The sequence below is a fragment of the Mesoplodon bidens genome (genome assembly GCF_964165515.1).
Source record: "Mesoplodon bidens genome assembly, chromosome: 1".
Lineage (NCBI taxonomy): Eukaryota > Metazoa > Chordata > Mammalia > Artiodactyla > Ziphiidae > Mesoplodon > Mesoplodon bidens.
The window spans coordinates 189,349,817-189,371,382 of NC_138176.1; the positions used below are offsets into that span (position 1 = coordinate 189,349,817).

The 21,566-nt window shown below is 44.4% G+C and overlaps 1 protein-coding gene across 1 annotated transcript in view; it reads right to left on the reverse strand.

Annotated features, from left to right (window-relative positions):
- Nucleotides 1-21,566, reverse strand: part of SCD5 (stearoyl-CoA desaturase 5) — a 160,736-nt gene that overhangs the window by 73,636 nt on the left and 65,534 nt on the right. Inside the window, exon 2 of the mRNA XM_081232757.1 lies at nt 710-840. Coding sequence (XP_081088883.1) covers nt 710-840 — 131 coding nt within the window. The remainder of the gene's footprint in view (nt 1-709; nt 841-21,566) is intronic.

Consider the following 21,566-nt stretch of genomic DNA (forward strand, 5'->3'; position numbering starts at 1 on the left):
ACAGTTGTGACCCCATTTACATTTTTATCATGATTTCATAACAACTCTGAAAATAAAGTCATATTCTTATTTTTACAGATGAAGAAACTGGAGATGAGTGAGTCACAGCTAGCAACCATCAGAGTAAGACTTAAATCTTGAGTCTTCCAAATCCACATTGAATAATAGACTTTTCACCACAATCTTAAAGGGTGACCTCAGGAATACATGTTTTAGAAGCAGTGGCTTTGGAGTCAGAGCTGCGTTTGCCTATCTGGATGTACCATTTTTTAGCCAGATAATTAGGTAAGTTCTTTAACTTCATTAAGCCTTAGTTTCCTCATCTGTAAAATGGGGGCATGCATAACACCTAGCTCGTGGGGTTACTGTGAGGATCAAAGGTGATATGCATATAGCATGCTCAGCACAGACCTTGGCCCTCATCAGAGCTAGACAGATGTTGAGGGTTTCGGGTCATGTTTAGGGCATGGACTCTGGAGGGAGGAATTTCCTTTCCTCCTCTGTAGTTTAGCATGCCTTGGTGCTCTAAGCCCCCCAGGAACATTTTATAGTATCTAAAGCTACAAGGATAAAAAGTTGACACAGTCAGGGAGTGCTTGGGCCTAGAGTGGGCGTGGAGGATGTCCACCCCACTGGGACCCCAGTGTGCCTCCTCCCACACTGCCATCTGCTCTAGGTCCCTACAGCAGCAAGGACCCTCCATCCCTACCTGGAAAGCCATGGAGTTGGCAGCGGCCAGAAATATCCTCAGAGGCAGCTTGGCCTTGTAGGACCTGTGGCTCCACAAGCGATGGGCACCAGCTGTCACACCCAGAGCAGTCAGGAGGAAGCAGAAGTAGGCTGCAAGACACAAGCAGGGAGAATGTCAGCAGATGTCAGTGCTTTTAAACTTCCCCCAACTTTTTTCTCTCCTGAATAGGAACCTGTGTGAAATGGTATCAGGGGAAGAATCTGCAATGTGAAGAATCAGTAACTTGGGGAAATGCAGGCTTTTTATTGATTTGTAGCTTTCCAGTACAGGCGGAAGTGGAGAAAACTTTCCTCAAGAAACTTTGACCTTGGAACATCATTTTTTCTATATCAAAGGAATCTTCTATTTGCAAATGTTTCTTGCCAGTCTGGATACAAAATCACAACCATATTAGTGTGCCTTTGTAATTCTTACGCATCCACTCTCGGTGGAGCTGAGATAGCTCTCTATCTTACTTCTTAACTGGCACCCATGGCAAGATAAGATCTGTGAAGAGTGTACTTCTAAACAGCAGTGCCCATTTTCAGTGCCCATTTTCAGGGCTTCCTTGGTTTGAAGGAACTCAGGCCAGACTTAAAGCAATGAAGTCCGGCTCAGAGCCAGTAAGAATGAGGCTAAAACTGACATCAAGGACAGCTGAGATTTGTCTTCTAGAGCTCCTCACTTATACCATCACTATGACTGAGCTGGTAAAGATGGACAGGGGTGGGGGGAATTGTTTTAGAGCCAACCTACAGTGGAGCTTATTATCTGTCACACATTTAAATATATTATCTCTAATCCTCATTAAAAGAATTATCTTCTCATTTTACAGTTGAGGAATTGGCTCTATGAGAGTTAAATCTTGCATATAAACCCAGGTCAGCCTAGTTCTAAAGCCTCTGCCCATGTTGCCCCTAGGTGGTGGTGGTGATTTGCTCTTTGTACGACACTTGGGAAAGGGTGAGCGCGTGGTAGGAAGGAGACCCCAAGGGACCAAGAAATCACGACTCCTAAGATTATTACAACTACTCTAGTGGTTTTAAAGCAATGTTCCCACACAACGCTAAACGTCTTACTTGGATTATCTTATTAAAACACATCAAACAACCCTTATAGGGTTTGTATTATTATTAGGACCATTTTACAGTTGAGAAAACAAAGGTTTAAAGAAGTTAACTAATTTCCCAGTGTCACAAGGTTAGGGAGTGTCTTTGCTAAGAGCCAAACCCAAGCCTGTCTGAACCAAGAGCAGAGTACCTGCCCTCTATACTGTCCTTGGTTTCAGGGAGACATCAACCAGGTAAATGGTTAGTTTTATCTTCACTTCTCTACACCCTACACCTTTAATACTGGATCTCAATCTAAGTTTAAATGTGAGCTGCTTCCTTACTTGAGGGGAGAGCCCTAAACCAGGCTATATGTAGACAGGATCAGGCTTGCACACAATCCTACATAATTTCTTCTGGCACTTAACACATACAAGGCCCTCAATAAAGAAGTGCCAAAGACCAAGTGACCAGCTGTGAGTACATCCCTGAGCAGTTGTGAATGGTACCCAGGCCAAGTTCTTAGGGAACCCTCCGTAGGACTTCTTTGGGAGAATTACTAGGGTAACATCTGTGTCAATATACAGATTTAAAGGGAGCACACTGTTACACCTTCCAAAAGTCAAGTCTGACTCATCTTGATCCCAATCCATACCTTCCAAAAGTCAAGTCTGACTCATCTTGATCCCAATCCATATTTATATGGTCTAAAAACTAGACTCACCCTTGGCACTAAGATTAATGAGTCTGAGTACATGTGGTTTTCGTGAACTTGACAAATCATTCCTTCTTTGAAAGGTTAAAAACAAAAAACAACAATCTGCCCATAAATCACAGAGAGTAGCAGTAAATAAAAAGCTCTGACCTCTTTTGTTATTGTAATTTAACCTTGGTCATGAGTCCATGAGATGGACAGCTATTTTCCATGTCATCCCTGGCCTTCATGGCTCTGCTAATAACATTTTTCCAACTGTCAAATAGTTAGGGAACAAGTGAAATCTATAATGGAAAAATTCAATGTGACCCTTTTTTTGCCAGTGGACTAAGACACTGGACCTTGGGTATAATAAGATGAATTCCCAGACTCCATGAAATATATTGGCCAAATGGAATCCCTCCAATCCATGGTTCCCAGACAGGGTCTTACCACGGACTGTGGCATTGTCTTGTCCTTTTTAGGATCTCCAATATTTCAGGGGTCATTTACATGGTTGGTCTGTGCATGTCTGGGCCACTGACAATGGGCTCGAGTCAGAGCCTGTACTGGGCAGTAGTGGCTATTGGTTTTTCATGGTCCTTCTTTTGGCAACAGGAATGTGGCTGTGTGACCCAGGGCTGGCCTAGCATTATACCCCATCTTCCTTGTCCTGGGAATAAACACCTGACCCAACTTTTCTCTCTTCTGGCTTAAAGACTAAAGGTCACAAACCAATGCATGATTGTAATAGTAAAGAATGAGGCCCAGAAAGTGAGTCATGAAGATGATGGACAGAGCTAGCTCCACAAGAGCTAGAAGGATAACTGCCTGCATTGAGTCACTGGTTGCAGGCCCTGGAGTTCTATAGCTCTTCTTTTGATCCTGTGGGCCTCCCCAGTATTTCTCCTAGTGATGTGAGCCAACAAATTCCTTTTTCTTGCTTAAGACAGTTTGCACCGGATTTCTGATACTAAAATTCTGCAGAATCTCTAGGAAAGAAAGCAACATTCTGGTCATAGTCCAAATGAGGATGAACTGCAAAAACCCTGGGCTGGATGTGAGGCTTTATGGGCTGTTCCATTAAAAGGACTCAGTTTTCCTATTTTGACAGGGCTAATTTGAGAGGTTCTTAACCTGTCTTCTCTGATGTTTGTGGAAATTAATATCCAAACAAGTTCTGATGAATGCTGGCTAGCTGGCTCTAAGGTATTAAAGTGCTCAGACACACAAGTGATGATTTCAGAAAAAAAAAAAAAGAGTAATAAGCAGGGCCAATAACTTTACCAAGTGACTTACACCTCATAGAGAAAGGTGCTAAAGCAATAGAAACCAGAATCACAAAATTACAGAACAGTAAGTGACAAACATGTTGGTCTGTATGCAAATAAGTGTCACCAATTCTAGTTACCTGAAGCCAAAAAGAAATGTATTAAAAAGATATTGAGTAGGGACTTCCCTTGTGGTCCAGTGGCTAAGACTCCGCACTTCCAATGCAGGGGGCCCAGGTTTGATCCCTGGTCAGGGAACTAGATCCCACATGCTGCAACTAAGAGTTCGCATGCCGCAATGAAGATCCCACATGCTGCAACTAAGACCCAGTGCAGCCAAATAAATAAATAAATAAACAAATATTTAAAAAAAAGATATTCAGTAGCTTACAGAACTCATAGGAAGGTTGCAGGATAGGGCTTTTGTTCACAGCCTCCAAGATGGTCCCAACACTCTCCACCTCCTGGCATTCACAGCCTTGTGTAGTCTCCTACCCTTGAGTAACTTGCTTCTAACCAAAAGAACATAGTAACATTGAGGGAATATCCGTTCCATGATTAGGTTACAAAAGATATGATTTCTGTTTTGCTAGCAGATTCTCTCTTCCCTTGGGCTTGGTGAAGTAAGCTGCCATGTTGGGAAGGCCCAGATGGCAAGGAACTCAGGCTTTCCTACAGCCACCAGCCGGTGAGGAGATGAGGCTCTCAGTTCAACAGTCCTCAAGGAACCGAGTCCTGCCAGCAATGGTGTAAGTGAGCTTGGGAGTAGTTCCTTCCCCAGCTGAGCCTTCAGTTAAGACCACAGCCCTGGCCATCACATTGCTGCCTTATGAGAGAGCCTGAAGCAGAAGACCCAGCCTAGCTGTACCTGGACCCCTGGTCCACAAAAACTATGAGAAAGTGAATGCATGTTGTTCTAAACTGCTAAATATCGGGGTAATTTGTTCTGCAGCTGTAAGTAACTAATGCAAGACTTAAGTAGGAAACTTGCCTCGAGGGAAGGAAGACACAGTTTAAATCCCAGTTTAAGAACAGTTTGCCATCTACAGGAACAGAAAGTAGATTCACATTGCATGGGGCTGGGGACAAGGAGGAGAAGTGGGGAATGCCTGCTAACAGGTACAGGGTTTGGGGATAAAGAGGGATAAAAATGTTTGGGAATTGGGCTTCCCTGGTGGCGCAGTGGTTGAGAGTCCACCTACCCATGCAGGGGACACAGGTTCGTGCCCCGGTCCGGGAAGATCCCGCATGCTGCAGAGCGGCTGGGCCTGTGAGCCATGGCCGCTGAGCCTGCGCGTCTGGAGCCTGTGCTCCTCAACGGGAGAGGCCACAACAGTGAGAGGCCCGCGTACCGCAAAAAAAAAAAAAAAAAAAGTTTGGGAATTGATTTTGGTGATATTTGCACAATCCTGTGAATATACTAAAAACCAATGAATTGCACACTTTAAATAGGTGAGTTGTTTCTAAATTCTTTCTTCCCTCTTTCCCTTTCTCATATTTTTCTTCCTCCTTTTTTTCCCCTCCACAAATTAGAGGCCTTTGAGATAATAAGGTAACACTCATTAAGCATGTGCTCTGCATCAGGCATGCTTACATATATTAACCTATTTAATCTTCACAACCACCCTATGAGGTAGATGGGGTCAGTTATTATCACCATTTTATTTATTTATTTATATTTTAATTGACATATAGTTAATTTACAGTGTTGTGTTACTTTCTGGTGTACAGCAAAGTGATTCATATATATATATATATATATATATATGAATATATATACATATTCTTTTTCAGATTATTTTTCATTATAGATTATTACAAGCTACTGAATATAGTTTGCTGTGCTATACAGTAGGTCTTTGCTCTTTCTCTATTTTATATATAGTAGTGTGTATAATACTTCTTAAAATAACCTCCTTTCATTCACCTTCAAATATTTTGCACACATAAGATCATTGCAATCCCTATTACGGGAGTGATAAATGAAAAGATCAGTATTTGGGAACAGAGTGCAAAAAGAAGCTGGTTCCCATGATTTCTTAAACCAGTGCACAGTAAAAGTCCAATTAAAAAAAGAAAAATGCACCACACTGCATAACAGTGTCAGAAGGGAGGCTGGAGAAGGCAGCCTACTCTCACTGCATGCCTGCCACGGACCATCACTTTACCAATATATCTAATTTTATTGTTTTATTCCTATGAGGTAGATATCCTAATCCCCATTTTACAGATGGGCAAAACTGAAGCCCAGAGCCATTAAGTAAATGCCTCTGGATCTCACAACGACAGAGCTGGGGCCCAAAGGCCAGCTCAGTGCAGCCCCAAGCCCTCTCCTCTGGTGCAGTGGTCCTCAGCCCTGGCTGCGCATCGCAGTCATCTGGCATCTTTAACAGACGCGAGGCCCATGGGGCCCAGTGAATCAGAGATGAGGGCTGGCAGAGCGGGCCCCTCTCTCCACAAGTGATTCTGATGCTCTACCTGGCCTGAGAAACCGCTGCCCTATAAGGTACATCCTCCCTTAGAGACCATCTGGTCCCACCCCGTGAATTTACAGATGGAGAAACCCAGATCCAGAGTGTATTGTGCTCCCTCCAACAGCCCCCCCCCCCGCCCCTGAGCTGACCCCCACGGGGCTTCAAAAATGCTAAGCAGCTCCAGGTCTGGAGAGACCCGCTTGCCCTTCTGTGTGAACTCGGGCCGTTTGCACTCATCTCCTGGCGGCTCCCTCTGATGGTGCGAGCTGCTCGCCAGGCCCTCCACAGAGGAGTCTTTGATATCCAAGCCCCGGGCTGGCGGGCAGGTGTGCAGGGGGACTCCGACAGGAGGACATGAAACACAAAGCATGCGCGGACCTTCCACCGAGGGAAGGGAAGAGGCGAGGCGGAGGAAGAACGCAGAGGGCCGAGGCTCCTGGGGACAGGGCCACATGGGGGGTGGGGTGGAGCCTGTGTGGGAGGAGACAACGCACTTAGATATCTGCCTTTCTGGCCAGCTTCAGTGTTTTGAAAGTCACACTTGGGCTCTGGCCAGCAAATGACTGTTTCTCTTCTCCAGTCCTTCTGAGATTTGGCAGATAAATGGAGAAAGACAGAGCCATAGATGGATAGACAGATACACGTAGAGATACAGAGATACATATAAGTAAATGATGGGCCACATGTCATAATGGTTAAGATGAACCTGGGGTTGAATCCCTGGTATATCACTTATCAGTGTGACTTAATCTCTGAACCTTGTTTTTTTTCATCCATAAAGTGGGGAAAATAGTACCTGCCCTATGGGCTTGTTGTAAGGATAGAAAGAAGTAATGCACATAAAATGTTAGCCAGGCCTGACAAGCAGCCCTAGCATATGTTCTTGCCCTGGTTATGCCTGGTTAGGCCCAAGGGTAAACTATCCCTTTCCCAGCTAACCCCCTGTGAAGACTCCCATGCTTTTCATTACTCTAAGCTGGAGGTTCTCAAGTGGGTGGGCAATTTTGCCTGCTCCCCTTCCTGGGACATTTAGCAAAGTCTCCAAGACATTATTAGTTGTCACAATGCAAAACATGAAGGGTGCTACTGGCATCTAGTGTGTGGAGGCCAGGGATGCTGCTGAGCACCCTGCAATGCCCAGATGCTGCCTACAACAAAAAGGTACCACTACCAAAAAGTCAATGGTGCCGAGGTAGAGAATCCTGCTCTGATTTCTTGGGAATGTTCTTCTTGAAATCTGGTGTGACTTCACTGGCCTTGCTTCCTCACATCTCTCTGGTTTCATGGGGGAGCTGTAGGAGTAACTCACATCTCATATATCATAGCTTAGCAAAGCATAGCATATCATATCATAAACAAGCTGAAAACAAAGAACCTGGACGAAAGAGCAATAATATTTTAAGTCATTGATTCCCGAACTTTAAAGTGCCAGGGGACCTTGTTAAAATGCAGATGCTGGGCCCTACCCCCAGAGATTCAGTAGGTCTGGGGAGAGACCCACGAGTTTTGTTTCTAACAAGTTTGCAGGTTTGCTGATGCTGTTGGTCCAGGGTCTGAGTGTTTAGCTGACCCACCAGATGCGAGAAAGAAGGACTGACAAGGGACTGCAGCGACAGGGCAAGGCCCTCTCATGAGATGGTGTTACAAAGGATTGCAATTAGAACTTATGTCTTCCCATTAAAGGTTTGGGTTTACAAAGTTCGAGATTCTGAGGCCATTTCCTCCTAGGTGCTATTTCAACACTTTACTCGAAATCAGAACATTTTCAGGCTCTTGAAAACTGTGGGCTTAGAAGCAAAGGGTTTCTTTTTACTATTAAAACCTTCTAAATTCTATCTTTTTTAAAAAATTGAAGTAGAGTTGATTTACAATGTTGTCTTAGTAATTCTATCATACGTAGCAATAACCAACAGCCCCTCTTTGCAATCCCCACCCCCTTCCACTCTGCCCCCTTCTCCTGTGCTGCACATGGGCTGCAGGAAGATAGGTGCTCCGTTCCGGAAGTGCCCGCATCTTCTAGGAAGATTCAACGGAAAGGGAACGGAACAGGAGCGTGAAGATATATTTCATGCATTTTACAGGTACTGCCTGTTTTCCTCAAGCATCCTTCCTGCCTTTAGTCAGGTCCACTTAGACTGTTCTGAAGTCCTGGGCAAATCCTACTTTTCCGGGTTGATTTACAGCATATATGACAATTAGAATGAAAGTCACAGCAGATCACTAACAACCACAGAATTATAGCATAGCATGTTACCACTCTGCTGTTGCACCACAGTATCTATAATTTAAACAAAAAAGCAGGGAAGAATTCGGGTCTTTTCCACGACCTCATTCTGTATCCACATGTCTCACTTCAGGTACTCAGGCTAGACCAGGAATCCCTGTGAGATGCTCTCTGGCCCTCTGTGTTTTCCAACATGGCAATCATCACTTTGTAATGAAATAAGGAATTGTTCACCTAATGCCATCTTCCCGTCTAAAACATAATCTCCAGGAGGGCAGGGATCATGTATGTCCTTCCATGTATTGTCAGCTGGTACCTGTGCAACTAACTTAGCTAGAGAAAAATATGCAACCATGCTGATTGGTTTCACTTTAAAATTCATGAACCTTTAACCTCAACTGGGCTTTAGTATTACCCAGAAATCATATTACTTTCCCCTGGTCCATATGTTCTCCCTCTCTCCTAGATGTCTATTTCATACCTGCTCCAATCACCTCACCTCCCAAAATCTCCTTCTCCTTCCCCATCTGATAACGTTGCTTCTGTTTGAGAATAGCAGAACCTCCTCAGGCCCTACCACCTCTAGCCACCTTCCAGCATCTGAGCCTGTGCACCCTGCCATTCCTCCATTCCTCCAGGTGGCCAGTCCACATGCCCTTTAAGGCTGGCCCTTCCTTGTGCATCGCATCCCCTCCATCCTACTCAATTGCTCTGCCAATTCCCTTCTCTCTGCATCATCAATATCCTCCCTCCATATTATTCCTGTTGCCTATAGCCAAGCTGTTATTTTTCTCATTTCAAAAAACAAAATTAAAAACCCTCTCTTGACGCCCTTTCCCCATCTAGATCCTATTCCGTTTCTCTGCTCCCCTTTACACATAATTCATTGAATGGATTGTCTCTTAATTGTGGATTACAGTTCTTCACTTCCCATTTTCTCTTAAGCCCATTCAATTAGGATTTTGTCCTTCGTCTTTCATCCCCACCCCAATCAAAACTGCTCCTATCCAGGTCCAGACAAGACAGATGTGGTCCCTTTCCTTGTGGGCAGTCTCTAGATGGATATTAAGCAAATCATTATGTGGGTGATCAACACAATGAAGGAGAGGCAGAGGTGCTACAGGAGTCCCTGAAGGAGGGACTGGCATTCCAGGTAGAGGTGACAGTGTGAGCAAAGGCATGGAGGTGTGAAGGTTCCTGGGAGGAGCACTGCCAAGTGTTTGGGTCTGACTCTAGGGAGGGGGTGTGGGGTGAAATGAAATGCAAAAACCAGGCAGAGGCCTGACCAGAAAGGCATATATGTGATGCTAAAAAGAGGTATTTGATCTTGAGGACAAGAGGGTACCACTAAAGAATGTTACATGATCAAATTTAGAATGACAGAAAGTGTTGTGGAAGATGGATTCTAGTGGGCAGAAATGATCACTAGTGCTAGATAGTCTCCATGAGACCCTGCAGACACATACTCTCCCTTCTCATGCTGCTCTGTGCCCTAGGAGGCTGGCCTCTATAGGCTGTACCAATGGGCTCCTTCTGGGGCTGGGCTAGCTGCATCAGAATTGCTTGAGGAGCTTTAAAATCTATACACATCTTCTAGAACCTTATACTGATGAGGCAGGGGTTTGTAACCCCAGGTGATTCAGTTATATAGCCAAGTATGGGAGTGATGGACAAGGACAGTGCTTCTCAAACTAACGTGCCTATAAATCACCTAGGGATTTTATTAAATTGCAGATATTAATCCAGTAGGTCTGGGTAGGGCCACAGATTCTACATGTCCTACAAGCTCCCAGGTAATGCCACTGCTGCTATCCCAGGGAGCACACTTTGAGTTGCAAGACACTGGCTAATTCCTGCAGAGGCTCATTTAGGACCAAGGAAACCTAGCTTCTCCTCTTGGCTTGTGATGCAAGCAAAAGGATTTTTAGTGACAGAAGCCCAGGATGGAAGTCTCATCTCCCTACCCACAGCCTATGCTTGCTCTTCCTACATTCCCTTCCTGCTTTCTTTCTTTTCTCAGGCACAGAGTGAAAAAGTTTATTTCAGGTAGATTTTAAAATTTAGAAGATGAGAAAAGGGCTGCCTTCAAAACATCACAAAAACAATTCCATAATATCAAAACACAAGAACTGAGCTGCTAAAAGAACTATGGTTAATATTCATTGCATCTCCATTTACAATAGCCAGGACTTGGAAGCAACCTAAATGTCCATCGACAGACTGAATGGATAAAGAAGACGTGGCGCATATATACAATTGAATATTACTCAGCCATAAAAAGAAACAAAATTGAGTTATTTGTAGTGAGGTGGATGGACCTAGAGACTGTCATACAGAGTGAAGTAAGTCAGTAAGAGAAAAATGAATACCATATGCTAACACATATATATGGAATCTAAAGAAAAAAATGGTTCTGAAGAACATAGGGGCAGGACAGGAATAAAGACGCAGACATAGAGAATGGACTTGAGGACACGTGGAGGGGGAAGGGTAAGCTGGGACGAAGTGAGAGGGTGGTATGGACATATATACACTACCAAATGTAAGGTAGATAGCTAGTGGGAAGCAGCCGCATAGCACAGGGAGATCACCTCGGTGCTTTGTGACCACCTAGAGGGGTGGGATAGGGAGGGTGGGAGGGAGACACAAGAGGGAGGGGATATGGGGATATATGTATATGTATAGCTGATTTACTTTGTTATAAAGCAGAAACTAACACACCATTGTAAAGCAATTATACTCCAATAAAGGCGTTAAAAAATAAAAATAAATAAATAAATAAAAGAGCTATGGCTGAAGACCATCTGTGCATTGCGGCACCTTCACACCTTGGTGAGAGAAGAGGTCTGATTAAAGAAAAAAAGTTCCCTGGATAGGAATAAGAATTTGTTAAACAGAACCTTAAGAGTTCGTAATCATTACATAATGGTGTTGACAACTGAATGGTTAGGGGAAGGGAGTGGAAGAGTTTATTCTTTTTGTTCTTAAGAAATTGTCAAAGACTAACACTGTTTTGCTTCCAGTTCACTTCTAAAAATATTTGGCATCTAATGAAAGTGGCCACACGTATGAGAAGAGCTATATTTGGAGCTGTCGATCATTTAACATTTTACTAAAAATGCAACAAACAAACAAAAATCAAAGTTATTTTATTATTTTATGATCTATCAATATTTCTTCAGTACTACACCAAAGCAAGCCCCTGAGAGATAACTATTCCAGAGCATAAACTAGTTCAGACTGGAATCTTTGCAGTGTGGCTTCCAGTTCCCTCGATGCCTTCTTACTTCCTTGTTCAAGACCTCTTTCTCTCCCTCAAATGACACAAAGCTTCTGGGGGGTCGGGGGGTGATCATTTATTAGGCGTGGGAGTCAGAGCTCGCTGGAACAGCTCACGGAGAACACTGGCTTCTTACACAGAGGAGTGAGGAGGTGCACAGGTAAATCAGTGAATTCACAGGTGAGTTGCCTGCCTATCTTTTCCTAGCTGGTGGCGGGGGAATACCATCTTACTCTTTCTTAGACTTAGGTTTCTTATCTATGAAACACACAAACAAACAGAAGACTATCTCAAAAGGTTATCATGAGACGAATGAAAAAAATATATATAAGGTTTTAGCAAAGAGTAATATCTTAATAAACATGACTGAAAACACCATTATTCTTATCACTAGGCAAAGATTTTCAGACTGAGGCTGGGAGACCAGGAAGCAGGGTCTTCAGAGAAAGGATGCCCCAGGTCTCAAGAGCAACTCTTTTCCTTACCCTGATCTTCAGCCCTCCCAGCTTCTTGGAGGTGAATTTGCGACAGGATAACTCCCATCATTCTCTCTGTCTCCCTCTCTCACAATCAAGATCAAGACACAATTAGCAAAATCAGAATTAGAGATAATTGAATACGAAGAGAATAATGCACTGCACTATGGGCACACTGAATTTCCTTTTCCATTAATTATTCAGTTGTGATTTTTCTCTTGGGAAATAAATGTGTGTGTGTGTGTGAGAGAGAGAAAGAGAGAGAGAGAGAGAGAGAGAGAGAGAGAGGAATTCATATACTTCATATTGTGTATGCTCATTAACATCTCTGACCATAAAAGGGAAACTGCAATATCAAAAATGACAGTCTCGCTGAAGGAAGACTAAATTTAGAAACAGCACCCAAACTGGTCATTTTGGGGGAAGTGGAAAAAAGAAGGATTTCTGCCCTTATCATCTGAATTATCTGGGTACTTATGAGTCACCATTCTCTCTCTCTTCTAACAAGCAATTTCCCTAATAGAATTAGGACAGCCACTGGGTGAAGCCCGGCCCAGAGGTTTAGGCAGGAGTCAGCAGGCCTGTTAGCAGCAGTGAAGCATGAAGATGTGTCACCCAGGCCCTCAGAGGGCTGAGCGCTGAGCCCTGGCGGGGTGTCTTGGAGGAAAGTTTGACAGGAGAAGCCCAAGGCACCAATATTGCTTTGATGTCCGAGCCCTTTAAAGGGCTGGGAATTAAAGTGAAGTGGAGGGGAAACGTCCCGGGAGGCACAGCTTTCTCTCTGTCTTCTTCCTCCTCAAGGATCTCCTCCCCCTCCTCCCCCTCTCTTCTGACCAGAGAAGGATCCTCCCGGGGGGGGCTCCGTGTGAACACACTGGGCTCGGAACAAACGTCCCCCATTGAGTACAGCAGGCCAAGGACAGAGATGAAACATGTTTGGCAGTGAGGTGACTTTGTGCCCCCAAAGGGAAAATTGACAAAACACAGTCCTTCCAACGTTGTTTTTACCACACTAATGTTTCTGCCTTAAACAGAAGAAAAGAGTTACAATTTTAATAAGACAGCATTCTATCAAGATACCAAGAAATCCCCTTCGAGTCTCTGATTGGGGACCACATCATCGGGGCAGCCTGACCTAGTTCACGAACTCCGGTTTCAAGGGCTTCCTTCACACGTTTTTATTCCTGTCAAGTCTCTGTAAGTTGCTGTGAATAGCCCAAGGCAGATTTTTTTTCTTTGCAGCAAAATCCAGGGCCTGATTTTCTGATCCTCACAGGTTTTGAAGCAAAAAATCCAACCTAATTTTAGGAGTTGCCTTAACAAAATATCACCATTCCTTCTTTCCTTCCTTCCTTCCTCGAAAAGCATGTAGCAGCACCTTCGGTGTGCCCGGCTGTCTGTAAGGTACCCAGTATGGAAACGGTCAGCATCCCTTCCCCAGGAGCCTCACAGACAAACTGGCAGCCCTCAGGCCACCATCAGCCCACAGATATTTTGAAAAACTGATCCAACAGTTAAAAATAGAGGATTCCAAGATTTATTTTATTTTATTTTTTTATTTTTATTTTTTATTTTTTTTACATCTTTATTGGAGTATAATTGCTTTGCAATGGTGTGTTAGTTTCTGCTTTAAAACAACAAAGTGAATAAGTTATACATATACATCTGTTCCCATATCTCTTCCCTCTTGCGTCTCCCTCCCTCTCACCCTCCCTATCCCACCCCTCTAGGTGGTCACAAAGCACCGAGCTGATCTCCCTAGATTTAAAATCTCTATTTCTAGCTTCTCCTGAGAGATGGAAAGACCTGGCAACACCAGGCCACCTCATTTTCCTGAGTGGTAACGTTTTACCAGAGCTAAATGCCCTTCCCTTGAGACCTCGCCCCACTCACCCCGTACCCAGGTACACACTAGGATCAACCCTCTTTGTTTATCACCCACCCAGCCCCTGAGCTGGAGCAGAACCAGGGCCTTGCCCATTAGGCCCTGAAGACACAGCACTGATAAGCCCACAATACATTTTCTTTGGAAGGAAAACAAATAGTAAATGTATAATAATGAATCCAGCCTAGGTTATATTTGTCTTTGCACCTACACAGGTGTAAGATATAATTTCTAATTTTTTTGGTGGCGGAAGGGGCCCACAATGGCAAAAATCATAACTCGCTAAGTATAGTTGAGTTATATCAACTCCTGACTTGGAAAACTGGTGATTAAAAGGGAAAGGTTTAAGCATTTACCCTGTCTTTTTAGAAAGAACTAAAATTCATTCCCAGTTGATGAGGGAAAGTGCTTCTTTTCAAAAGAGTTCCAGCTAATAAATGTAGATTTGGGGAGGAAACTAGCCTTCTGCAACCCCCGGTTACGCCATGTGCTATGTGGTGGGAACAACACCCCTAACCCTCCCTCTAGGACCCAGGCACTCATTTCTCCAACTACTGGAACTGTTGGTACCTAACAGCTCTCAGCTGAGTCTTCCTTCTCCCAAGGAACGAAGCTGCACAGCCCATGGTTATAACTGCCCGCCCCACCGCCGGGGGCAGCCTGCAACCAATGCTTAGCTGATAAAGGGGTACAAAGGCCTGGCCCTTTGCCACCATTTGCAACATCTCTGAAGGACCATCTAGTTCCGGAGCTGCCTGAAGCATAGGCCGAGGCCCCAGCATTGCAGCATAGCTTCTCTCCTTTCCTTCCAGATGTTACCAAGCGCAGTGGCTGATAAACTAGTACACGAATCTGCCTCTCAGAATCTGTTTCCCAAAGAACCCAACCTAAGACCCCAATACATGAATAATGGATTCTGGCAAGACCATCAGTGGGTGCTGTTATGGGTTGAACTGTGTCCCCCAGAAATTCATGTGTTGAAGTCCTAACCCCCAAGTGCCCCCAGAATGTGACCTTTTATGGAGATGGGGTCTTTACAGATGGACTCTGTAGGACAGAGTCAGGGTGTGCCCTGAACCCATATGACTGGGTCCTTAGAAGAAGAGGAAATTTGGACACACAGGCACACAAAGAGGGAAGGTGATGTAAAGGGACACCAGGAGACAACCACCTGCAAGCCAAGGAGAGAAGCCTGGAACAGATCCTTCCCTCAGAACCCTCAGGAGGAACCAACCCTGCCAACATCTTGATTCCAGTCTTCTAGCCTCCAGAACTGTGAGACAATAAATTTCTGTTGCTTAAGCCACCCAGTCTGCGGTACTTTGTTATGGCAGCCCTAGCAAACTAATAGATACTAAACTCATTTGGTCAAAGAATTGTTGGGAAGCAGGATGTCCCCAAGATGTCAAAGCATCATCCCCCAGATTGCTTACTAATTATAAAGGGGAAAATAAAATTTTACAAAGGAACGGGGCTTCCCTGGTGGCGCAGTGGTTGAGAGTCCGCCTGCCGATGCAGGGGACACGGGTTCGTAACCCCGGTCCGGGAAGATCCCACATGCCGCGCAGCGGCTGGGCCCGTGAGCCATGGCCGCTGAGCCTGCGCGCCCGGAGCCTGTGCTCCGCAACCGGAGAGGTCATAGCAGTGACAGGCCCGCGTACCGCAAAAAAAAAAAAAATAAAATAAAATAAAATAAATTTTACAAAGGAGGAATCTGGCACTTAACCAAGAGATGAAATTTAGCATCAGGAATAGTGGAAGAACTTGACATTGGGTGCCCTTTGATGTGATAAATATGAAGCACATCACATCACCCTTGAGGAATTATTGCCAAAAATGCTCAACTTTAATCTCAATAAGCTTTTATACCAGCTCCCAGTTTTCAGAAAATAAGGGAGAAAAGGAAACAATCAGACAATTCAAAATGTGGGACGTTCTACAGAAAACTGGCCTGGTCTCTTCAAAATGTCAATGTCAAAGGTGAGAGTCTGTTCTAAAGACAGAGAACAAATAACAATCAAATGCAATGCAATAAGCTTGACAGAATATGGGTTCAGAAAAATCAATTATAAAAGATATTTTGACAACAACTGGAGAAATTTGAATTTAAACTAGACAGATTGTTACTAAGTTATGATAATGTCCTTATTTTCAGAGGATACATGTGGAATTATTTAGGAGTAAAGGGCCACAACATCTGCAACTTACTTTTAAATGACTGAGAAAAAATTGTAGATAAAGCAAATGTGGCAAAATGTTAATAATTGTTGAATCTGGTAGTAGATGGGCTGGTGTTTACTGTATTATTCTTTAGAATTCTCTGTGTTTGAAAATGTTCAGATTAAAAGTCTGCAGGAAACAAATGTCACTGAGAGTCAATACACAGATGCTAAATTTCACCTTTCTTCTTTTGCTTCACACATTAAAAACACCAACCAGTGGAAGACAGAGGACCAGCACGTGAGAATATGGGTCAAACCTTGCTTTGTGCTGGCTTTATGATACTCAAGGGATTAAATATATGCATACTGCTTCCTGCCCACAATTAAGTAGGCCCTAAAATAAGATGGAAAGACAAAGTCAGATTAAAAAAGAAATAATGTAAAAAGATATACATGTGGCTATGTTTCTGTCTTCTCTGGTCCTTTCTGAGTCTCAGTTTCCACATCTGTAAGTGGGAAGAATAAAACATATCTGGGAGGCCTGTTGTTAGGATTAAAGATGAGGAAAGTCCAGTGCCTGACCCACAGTAAATAGGTGATAAATATCCTCAGAACTGCTGGTATTATTGTGACTGTGAGTGGTGACAGCAGGAAGGTAAGAACCCAGACATTCTGGCCCCAGAGCCTGTCCTCCAGCTCAGGGGTCCCCAACCCCTGGGCCACAGATCAATACTGGTCCGTGGCCTGTTAGGAACCGGGCCGCACAGCAGGAGGTGAGCGGTGGGCGAGTGAGCGAAGCTTCATGTGTATTTACAGCCGCTCCCCATTGTTCGCATTGCCTCCAGAGCTCCGCCCCTGTTAGCCTTATGGTGAGTTGTATAATTATTTCAATATACATTACAATGTAATAATAACAGAAATAAAGTGCACAATAAATGTAATGCACTTGAATCATCGCGAAACCATTCTCCTCCACCCCCAGTCCACGGCAAAACCGTCTTCCATGAAACCGGTCCCTGGTACCAAAAATGTTGGGCACCGCTGCTCCGGGCGGTACGGGGCTGTACTGCCTGTGAGAGAAACTATACATGGCATTTTCTTCTAATGAGCACAATAAAGGTACCCTCTCCCGTGCAGAGAAAACTGGGGACACATTTTGTTTACATATCAGATGGTGCACTTCGTATTTAGGATAATAATCAGGAAGAATTCAGGAGAGGTTTCTTGAAGGCCTATTTTAACAAAAAAAGGAAAAACCTAGTCAGAATAGTTCCACAAGAAGGAGGCCAAAGTTCTCCTGTGATCTATGTCAAGACCTTGGAATGTTTGATTGCTTTAGAAAAATAACTTCCCTGAGCTTTAGAAAGAAAGAAATCTTTCCACTTCACATGCAATGTAGATGATGTTAGGCTATTCTCGGTGTTGAAGGAACTGAAGGGCAAAGGCTTTTTCGTGTTTCGAATAAAACCTTGATGCGAATTCAATTCAAACCCCAAGAGAACTGTCACTCCCCATCAGCCAACGCTAACTTTCCCAGGGTAACACCCAAACCTGAGTTTTCTTTTCATTTCTCCATCAACTACTCACAGTACCTCAGTGGCACCTTTTAGTCTCGTCAAGCAAACAAAAATGACAGCTTTGTGTGGCACTGGTATTTGTGTTTTTTCCCATTTGTTATTGTGACAGCTTTAGCTCATCCATGAAAATTCTAAGACATGATGCCTTGTGAAGATAAAGCCCTAAAAAGAAGCATTTGATTTCGGCCCAAACCTAAGGGGAGTAGCATGCAAGTGACAAGATGAGTCACAGAAACGAAGAGAAGAAAAGCCACCTGGAGGGTTGACAAGCTTCTGAGGCCCTCAAGGGCCTGTAGTGGAGTGGGGACAGCATCCTTCCCAAAGGCTCTTAGAGGCACAGGCAACTGCTTTCTGCCACCACCACGTCTGTTAACTAAAAAAATAACCCTGAATTTTCACAGCAAGGCTAATAGAACTTTCCCAACCAGGCACAGTTGAATTACCCACACGCTGAGATGGAAAAAACTGGTTATTTTTATTCTGCTTGTTATGGAGGCAGCTGTTTATTTATTTATTTAATGGAGACATGCAGTGAAATACATTACCCACTGCAATGTTGAACACACACACAAGTATAACTGAATAACATTTTCATTAAACAATCCTCAATCCTTACTATATGCAGTGCACTGATATTGTCTGTTTATTTGATTATTTTTTAAATAATAGTCACAATGCAAACTAAAGTGTTTCACACCCACTACTAGGTTACAATGTGCAGTTTGAAATATACTAGGCTGGATGAAGCCTATGCTTTGTGGCACATTCCTGTCACATCTATAACCCTCCTCATCTGGTCCCTTTCCCTAGGAGCTGCCACAAATCAATCTTGATTGGTCAAGAAAAACAAGACAGCTTTTCTTTTTCCTCCGCACTGCCAAAGTTCTCAAGGGCACCCATCACTGTTGCCCAGGCTTGTCCTACGGGGTGGAGGCTGACCCATCTCTAATGGAGTGGGATCTATTTTTTGTTACAATCATCACAGGATAAATGAGGGGTGTGTTATAGAAGGGGCCACCCTATCTCATGTCTGAGGCTCCTGGGTTCCCAGCCAAGGGCGGAGAGCTTTCCCCACCAGTAAGACCAATCAGATTCTCAACTCATGTCTCCTCATCCTTGGATTCAGGGGAAACCCCAAAGTTGACTATAGGACGTGGGGATTTTGGTGCAACAACGACATGCAGTGGGCATGCCACAGTGCTGCCCACCTGCAAAGGGTACCACCTGCATTGTCTCTGGAATAGTCCATGAAGGGATGCCAGTTGCAGCGTGCACACTGGCCCAGCAGCCGAGTGCTCAGACAGGCACTCATCCTCACCCTCTTTGAGCATCCAGGCCTCACCCCTGGCCTCCCCAAATCAGGAGTCATGGCTCACACGTACCCTCAGCCTCTGTGAATGTTCTTTCATCTCCCAGGGACAGGGGCTGCTCTAGACTTTGGTTCCCTTTTTGTGTTTTTGAGAACTAATGGTCTTTCTTGCCTGCCCCTTAGACACCCCCAACAGCCAGTCAAAACTGTTCTGACTTCATAGGTAAATCCCTCACCAAGTGGCATTTCCCTGGGTCTGGGAAAGCGCAGCTGCTCTCAGCTTCTCCTCTTTGGCCTTGAGCTTTTCCGTGAGCAAGACTCTCTTATCTCCTCTGCATCTTTTTCCCACCTTGCGCTAGTCCAGTAGGTTAAGCCATTTAAGAATCATCATTCTGAATTTACCTGTGTAGGTCCTGTTTTTGTCTACCTGTCCTTTTTTTTTTCCTTTAACATATTTTAGTTCTCACAATTCTTCCCTGGCATTGCATGTCCCCCGAGTTACCAATTAAGGGTCTCCTCCTTCCTGAAGAGAGTCATCAGGTGGCTGTCCGCACAGCTGTTCCCAACCTGGGCAGCACACCAGGGTCACCCAGGGTGCTTTCAGAAGTCTCTGGAGCCACAGATGCACCCAGACAAATTAAATCAGACCTCTGGGGGTGGGGCCCGGCACTGGTATTTTTAAAGCTCTGCAGGTGATTCCAAAGTGTAGGCAAGGTTGAGAACCACTGTTTATTATTCCCATTTACAGCATGTTTCATGTTTAAGACACTTCTTCAACCAGTAGGAGAGCAGATGCTCCAACTTCCAGATTCAAGACCATTCCTTCCTCATTGTCCAGGAAGGTCACTTGCAAAGGTTACATTGCAAGCCAAGAAATCATCTTTTAAATCAAAATCAAGCCAGTTATTCCCAGCACAACACAAATATGAGAATCTCAAAAGGGACCTAACTAGTGCACCAGTGCTGGAAGCTGCAGCCCCAGGAGGAAGTACTGAGGGAGATTTCATCTCTGATGGTGAGACCTCAGGGCCCAGGAGGAAGCTAGTAAACCAAGAGGGAGATGAAGGGCTACAGAAGTTGTGGCTGCATCTGTCCAGAAAGCTGCAAAGAGGATGTGGTTTCTGACCTGGGTTTTTGAGAGGAATGGGGATTTCCCAGGCAGAGGCGGGGAGAAAGGCATGGAAGTGCTTCAAGAAGTGCCGGAAATTCTGTGTGGCCAAGGCCACAGTTTTTTCATCTATACCTCACCCACCTACCTCATACGTGAGGGAACCACCTTTGAGTCTTCAAAAGCTGAAACGGTAACCCTGAAATTAAAGAATCCAAGTTACCAAGAGGTTTCCATCCCAAAGGCTTGGGGTAGATTGCCAAGCCTGTGGAGGCAAGTTGGTTCCTGTTCGGACGGCAGAGGGATGCGATTGGGCTGGAAGTGGAAAGCAGCATTTGCCAGTAGAGAAGAGAAGCTGTACCGCAGGTGGTGACAGGGCCAAGGGGGCCATCGGGGGAGCACGGAGGCTGGGCCAGAGGTGGAGATCGGGCAGATGGCTGTTGAACACCAGGTTGGGATTACTGAGGGTCCTGCAGAGGGTGTTACCTTTTCTTGTATTTATGCCTCGCCTGATAGGCTCATCTGTAAGCTCTCTGAGAGCAGCCATCAGCTCTGGCTTTCACCCCACCACCAAGAGCACCAGCACACAGCTCTGAATCCCACAAGTCTGAATAAAGAAGAGTTTGTCAGTGGAAGAGTAAACATTCTTGGAATTCATGGAAGTGGGGTGGGGGGAGGGGTGGAAGGGATATGTTTAGGAGAAAGCATTTTAAACATACCATCATCTTCTTGAACACAAAGAGCATACGCTCTTGAAAAATTGCTTCTTCTAGGGAAGGTTCCAGTCAAGAGCTGACAGCCTCCAAGCAAGTCAACGTTTCTGTCTATACAGAAGCCCCCCTCCCATCTCCTCACTCCCCCAAACCCCGACTCCCACCACAAGACCCATCAAAGACCAAACCGGCCTGCTCCACCCCATCAGGGTGTTTTAGTGCTTTTCTTTTTTAAAAAAGCTTTTTATTGAAGTATAGTTGATTTACAATATCATGTAAGTTTCAGGTGTACAGCACAGTGATTCAGATATAGATATAGATAGATAGATAGATACATAGATTTCCCTTATAGGTTATTATATAATATTGAATATAGTTCCCTGTGCTATACAGTAGGTCCTTGTTGGTTATCTATTTCGTACGTAGTAGTGTATATATGTGTGTATATTAATCCCAGCCTCCTAATTTATCCCTCCCCTGACCCCCCACTTCCCCTTTGGTAACCGTAAGTTCGTTTTCTGTGTCTGTGAGTCTCTTTCTGTTTTGGAAATAAGTTCATTTGTGTCATTTTTTTTCTTTTAGATTCCACATATAAGCGATATCATATGATATTT